Source organism: Nelumbo nucifera, chromosome 8, assembly GCF_055504915.1.
Source record: "Nelumbo nucifera cultivar China Antique chromosome 8, China Antique-T2T, whole genome shotgun sequence".
Lineage (NCBI taxonomy): Eukaryota > Viridiplantae > Streptophyta > Magnoliopsida > Proteales > Nelumbonaceae > Nelumbo > Nelumbo nucifera.
The window spans coordinates 51,450,367-51,456,770 of NC_142656.1; the positions used below are offsets into that span (position 1 = coordinate 51,450,367).

Below are 6,404 nucleotides of genomic sequence, written 5' to 3' on the forward strand. Positions count from 1 at the left end.
GCATCCCATCTTGGGCAGCGGGAGCATCTTGTTTAATCCCAACTCTCAACCCCATTTTACTTTCGGACACCCATCCATGACCATTGTGCGAAACCCAGATGGGTAAAAGTAAACGTGCAAACCGGACAGATTGGTCTTAGTTGGGTTCTGTTTAGCCCAACCCGAACCCGACTACCACAATCCGGACCTTTAGTTTGTTAGACGTGGCAGTGTGGCACTGTATTATCTGGGGCAGCCCGATCTGTTTTCGAGGTGCATCCCATCTTGGGCAGCGGGAGCATCTTGGTCGAACCGGAAAGCCTAAACGAATCAATGGTCAAGTGGCAATTAGGAAATTTTTTTCAAAGTGAGGGGTAATTGTTTAGACGGTTATATTCCCTTCATCTAATTCTTGCTTTTTTGCTCTTCAATCTGTAACTTTTAATTTTTGCTTCGCTCAAGTTTTGACCGTTGCTTTTCTCAACGTCTCTCTGAAGTCTGAACTCTGATCAGCTCCATCTTCTTCCCGCCCACGATAACCAGGTTCATCTCTCTCCCTTCTAACAGATTCTAAAGAGCTCCTTTTTCATCTTTCATTGCACAAACTGTTCGAAGAAATCAAGTAACAGAGACATCTAACCAGTTGAACTCCCTCTGCTTTTGTAGTTCGGTTCATTTCATCTAAAAGGCATTAATTTCTTCAAAACAGACCTTTTTTCCTCTGGTTTTCTCTGAGTATGTATCTTCATCATTTTCGGAAAATTTATGATAAAAAAGTTATCATTTTTAACATGGGCTTTTTTTTTTTTTTTCTGATTCCCTGAGTGTTGAATATTAACAGTTCTGTTCTTTGGAGTTTCGCTAGATATATTTCATCATTAACGTTTGTTTTGATAATGAGCTTTAGTTTGATTCCGCTTTTGGTCTACGACATGACTTCATTTATTTGGTCTTACAAAGTTGATTGCATTGCCAAAATCTCATTTTTAATAAGAATTCGTTTCTTTTTTTCTTTTGTTTTTTTTTTTCCCATGAGCTTAAGAGCTTAAAAAATATTCATATTTTCTTTTGGAATTTTTAGAAACCGATATCATTAAAAGCAATTCGGAAACTGGTTTTCTCTAATTCTTGTTTGTTATGCATTATTGGTTCGTTATTATTATTTAATTTAGTGAATTTTCATTATTTTGTTGTTGTTCTTCTTCTTCTTTTGTGGGGTTGGTGATTTTTAATGTTCTCATAGCTTTTGCAGCTGTCAAATAATTTTAAGAGTATATTTGATAATAAACATAGTATTTATTTTTGTAAAATGCAAACTTACCATTAAAAGATAATTTTGTTTTCTTGACCTCGAAATATTTGTTTTACCCCCAGTTTGCCAGATTTGTCCATGTGATTGATTGTATTCGACAATGGGTACTCTTTTTCTCTTTTTGTGTTCATCTTGTTTTGCTTTTGTTGAATTCCAGTCATAGACTTTTCAATAAATTCTTCTAAAGAATTAGGTTTTGTATGGCTTTGTTGCTAAGGGTTTCTTGCAGATTTCACTTTATCTACTATTTCTCATTTGCTTTTCAGGTCTTTCTTCTTTTCTAATTAAAAAACAAATTTTCTTGTATTTTGCAAATATCCTGTTTTTCTTCCGCTCATTTCTATTTTAGAAAATTAAACCAGGCGTAAACCCTGATGCTTTTGTTGCTAAACTCTTTGAGAAGATTATTTATGTCTTCTTATTTTCTTTCCAGTTTCTGTGAATCCCATTGCTTCTGAAGCTGGATATGAAGTTTTGAAGCCATTGCTTTGCACAAGAGGAAATTGAACAGAAGAGTCAAAAGAATCTCCACCACTTTTTCTTGATGTAAGTTTGATATGTTCCTTATTCTTCATTATGATTTGTTTAAGAAAAGAACCCCATATCTTCAGAATAATGTCTCTGTTAGTTTAATCCATCAAAGATTCATTTTTAAATATAAGATGCTGAACCCGATTCCTCAAGAATAACTTCTTTGTGTTCCTTTCTTTCTGTTTCTTGCTGTTCATATATATTTCAATGCTCATTCACATAACTTTGTTAGTTTAATCCGCCAAAAACACTTTTAAATATAAGATGCTGAACAAGATTCCTCAGGAATAACTTCTTTCTGCTCTTTTCTGTTTCTTCATGTTCACATGTATTGCAATGCTCAGTCATGAATTAAGAATCTCACATTTCTCCTCTTTCCTGTTCAGACTCTCAATATCCTTATGAATTTGGTTGAAAGTACATGGTCTTCTCCCTATAATTTCGGCTTCGATCTGAGATTGAAAAATTCGTAGAGAGAGAAGGCTAGCAAAAGAGCAAGATGGGATGCTCTTCTTCAAGGCTGGACAATGAAGAGGCCGTCCAGCTTTGTAAGGACAGGAAGAGATTTATTAAACAGGCTGTTGAGCAGAGAATCAGATTTGCTTATGGGCATGTTGCTTATATACAGTCCTTGAAACGGGTCTCTGCTGCGCTTCGTGATTATGTTGAGGGAGATGAGCCCCGTGAGTTTTTCTTGGATTCATACACCACACCACCTTTCACTCCCATAAAGAAAATTGGTCCAAATATCATCTCAATTTCATCAAAATCCTTCTCCACACCATCACTTCAATCCGAGACCAATTCATCTTTCAAGGTGAATTACCTGAGGTCGGGTGGAAATCCATCAGTTTCTGTTGAGGAGAGGCCTCACTCCCCAGAGACTGTGAGAGTTGAATCATACTCATCAATGCACCATTTTGGGATTGATGGATTCTTCGCAATGCAGTCTTCACCCATGAATTCATCCTTCTTCTCTTCATCTCCAAATAATAGGCCTAGTTATCCTCCCCCATCGCCCCAGACTTCCCAATGGGACTTCTTTTGGAATCCATTTTCTTCATTGGAAACATATGGGTATCCCACCCGGAGTAGTATCGATCACACTATAATGGATGATGAGATCACAGGCTTAAGGCAAGTCAGAGAAGAAGAAGGGATTCCTGATTTGGAAGAAGTGGATAGAGAAGAAGAAGAAGAAGAAGAAGAAGAAGAAGAAGAAGAAGAAGGAAAGGAAGATCAGAGGGTAGAAATGAAGGAGGAAAGAACTAAAATTGACTTGAATTGTGATAGGGAAGCAGTAATCGTGGAAGACGCTTCTGAAACTGAAAGTGAAACTGATACCGAGCATGAAGTTAAAGGACTACAGTTTCATGGTACCGAGGGCATTGAAGTATCAGAATCACAAAATGCAGTAGAACTTGAAGTGAGTACACAAGAGACAGCAATTGTTGATCAAGAACCCAAGGAAGAAACACCTGGGTTTACAGTCTATGTAAACCAAAGACCAACTAGCATGGCAGAAGTCATCAAGGGCCTAGAGACTCAGTTCATGATAGTTTGTAATTCAGCTAAAGAGATCTCAACCATGCTGGAGGCTAGCAAAGCTCAGTATGCCACACCTTCACATGAACTCACAGGTATGCGAATTCAAAAACCTTCTGTTTAGTTCTGCACCTTCATATAAATTCTGCCTTCCACAATTTCAATAGATATATGATTTCTGTATATAATTTTCAATATTAGAATAAACTCTAATTACTAACTAAAGCAGATCATACCCCAACTGTATTCATCTACCTGCTTTATCCTGATAGTCAATCCATAGATTAATAATAGAAAGTAAAAATTACCACAAAGCTATAATTCAGAATGCATGTCTTCACCATTGCTGACCTATGAGCGAACTCACAAAACTCAACTGAGCTATTCCCTTTTTGGTGCAGCTGCCAAAATTCTAAATCCGGTTGCATTATTCCGTTCAGCCTCATCGCGTTCATCCTCATCAAGATTTCTCAACAATTCTTCTAGTTCCAGGGATGAAGCTTATGACAGCAGCAGTGACTTCTCTGAGGAATCGTGTATGTTCTCAGGGAGTCACCAATCAACTCTAGACAGATTATATTCTTGGGAGAAGAAGCTCTACGAGGAAGTCAAGGTATGCTTTGGAATTTAACCCCACACCCAAGAGGCTAGAATTCTTCCACATCCATGGAATAGAATAGTGACATTGTTGTGATTGCATTGCATCAACAGTCTGGTGAACGGATTCGCATCGCCTATGAGAAGAAGTGCATGCAACTTAGGAACCAGGATGTGAAAGGAGAGGACCCTTCTGTAGTGGATAAAACAAGAGCAGCTATTAGAGACTTGCATACACAGATCAAGGTCTCAATACACTCTGTTGAAGCAGTTTCAAAAAGAATTGAAACTTTAAGGGATGAAGAATTGCAGCCACAGCTACTGGAACTGATACAAGGGTATGTTGTTCATTCTCATCCCAACTTCTTCATATAATCACTTATCAGTGACCTGAAAATGGGTTTAGGCCGGGCAACTGAACTGTTCAGGCCACCCAACGGTCTGAAAAATAGTTTCAAACTGTTCATTCATTCATCATCCAATGCTTAGTTGACCTTCCCCATATTATATATAAAAATAAATACTTGGATTAATGCTTCTATTATTATTTCTTTTTTCATTGAATGAGTTTGAACAGTTTTCAGCAGATGCCAACCCACTAAATGCCATTGCTAAACCCTCGACTGCCACCAGTAAATGCCAAAACACATATGAGGCTCTGCTTGTTACCAGTGCAAAAGTGAACCTGACACAGATTTTGCACCTAGCTCAGACTTTGCATTCTTGTGTTTGTGACTATGAATTGCACTTTTACTGTCTCATATGCAGTATTGGAAATGCAAATTTTGTATCCTAGAAACTGATGCAAAATTTTGAGTTTGGACCACCTTCTTCTTACCTTGATTTTCTATCAATCAAAGTGCGGACCACATGATTTTACTTACTGAATTCACTCCTCTCAAATGAACATATTATTTACTTCTCAGTTTATTCCTCGCACAAAAAAAAATGCCAAAACAAAAGTAAACCAGAATTTACAGTCAATTAATTTGCACTCCTATGCATTTACACCAGTAAGATGTTACGTGAATCAGACTTAGAACCGGCTTAATGGTGGACCCAACGGATCAACCATCCAATAGGTCCAACAAGCTAGAACCTGGCAAACAGGGGCCCAGTTATGATCATCCAATCAACTTAATCTTGGTTATCAACTATCTCTGAATCTCTGATCATGACTGAACAGGTTGGCGAGGATGTGGAAAGTGATGGCAGAGTGTCACCGCACCCAGAAGCGCACAATAGACGAAGCCAAGCTCCTACTGGCCGGTACTCCACCAAAACTGGCGAAGCCGAAACACACCGAAATGGCACCGAGTGAACCACACAGGCTGGCTAGATCAGCAGCCAATCTTGAGACAGAGCTCCGGAATTGGCGAGCCTGTTTCGAGTCATGGATCGCATCTCAGCGATCCTATGTGCGTGCACTCACCGGGTGGCTCCTCCGGTGCGTCCGGTCTGAGCCCGAGACGTCGAAGTTTCCCTTCTCTCCTCGCCGCTCCGGTGGGGCTCCTCCCATATTTGGAATTTGCATTCAATGGTCCAGATTCCTTGATTCCATCCGAGAGGTCCCTGTGATCGATGGGCTGGATTTCTTTGCAGCAGGGGTGGGGTCGGTCTACACACAGCAGCTAAGGGAAGATTCTCGCCGAACCACAACGGGGTCTAAGCGATTTTCTGGTGGGAATTTGGAGGTGGTGGAGATGGGGCGTTTGGAGGAGAATTTGCATTCAATGACAGCAGAGAAGATGGCTGAGGTTGCCATCAGAGTTCTCTGTGCTGGGATGTCAGTTGCCATGAGCTCTCTGTCAGAGTTTGCCGTTAGCTCGGCAGAGGGTTATGCCGATCTGGTTAAGCAATGGGAGAATGTTGCATGTCCGAGTCAGGCCGGGAGAGCGGAAGTTTAGATTCTGGTTGTCGAGTTCTGTAGGAAAATGGGGTGTAAATGTAATAGAAGGATGACCTATTATCATAACTTCTTTTTCTCCTCCAGTTACTTAAACAATTCAACCATGGAGGATTGAACTGAGAAAGAAAATGGGGAGTGCTGAAATTCCACAACAAGCACTTCATTTCTAATTTCACAGTTGAATTCCCAGCTTTGTATAGAGAGATGTGAATAATGGTTCTAAAGTTTCTTTGCTTATAAAAGTTGGAACTTCATTCAATACGGTAGCGTCCTTAACTAGTAATAAGGGGGAAAGAAAGGATGATAATGCCGACCTTCACTTCAGCATCATCAGATCCAACCCAGGTGAGAAAAAGAAACAAGAACCACAACCAACTGCATTTCTGGGAAGTATTTGGCTCTTGGGTTTGCTCTTAGGCCATTGAATGGCCTTCTTGGGTTTGCTCTTAGGCCATTGAATGGGAACAAATTGAACTTAATAAATGTGAGCTAGAATTTACTCTCAACTCATTTGCAACCTCATAATTTTGC

At 39.6% G+C, this 6,404-nt stretch overlaps 1 protein-coding gene across 3 annotated transcripts; it reads left to right on the forward strand.

Annotated features, from left to right (window-relative positions):
- Positions 1–413: 413 nt before the first annotated feature.
- Positions 414–6,132, forward strand: LOC104601549 (nitrate regulatory gene2 protein-like). Of its 3 annotated transcripts, none has more exons than XM_010264917.3 (6): positions 414–522; positions 1,725–1,837; positions 2,209–3,462; positions 3,769–3,980; positions 4,079–4,302; positions 5,151–6,132. In XM_010264917.3, exons 3-6 carry the CDS (start codon positions 2,322–2,324, stop codon positions 5,869–5,871), a joined length of 2,298 nt encoding a protein of 765 aa, XP_010263219.1. In that variant the 5' UTR covers positions 414–522; positions 1,725–1,837; positions 2,209–2,321; the 3' UTR covers positions 5,872–6,132. The 3 variants fall into 3 exon arrangements, with proteins under 3 accessions (XP_010263219.1, XP_010263220.1, XP_088749783.1); XM_010264918.3 differs by lacking the exon at positions 414–522 and adding an exon at positions 552–714; XM_088893657.1 differs by lacking the exon at positions 414–522 and adding an exon at positions 1,381–1,557.
- Positions 6,133–6,404: the final 272 nt, after the last annotated feature.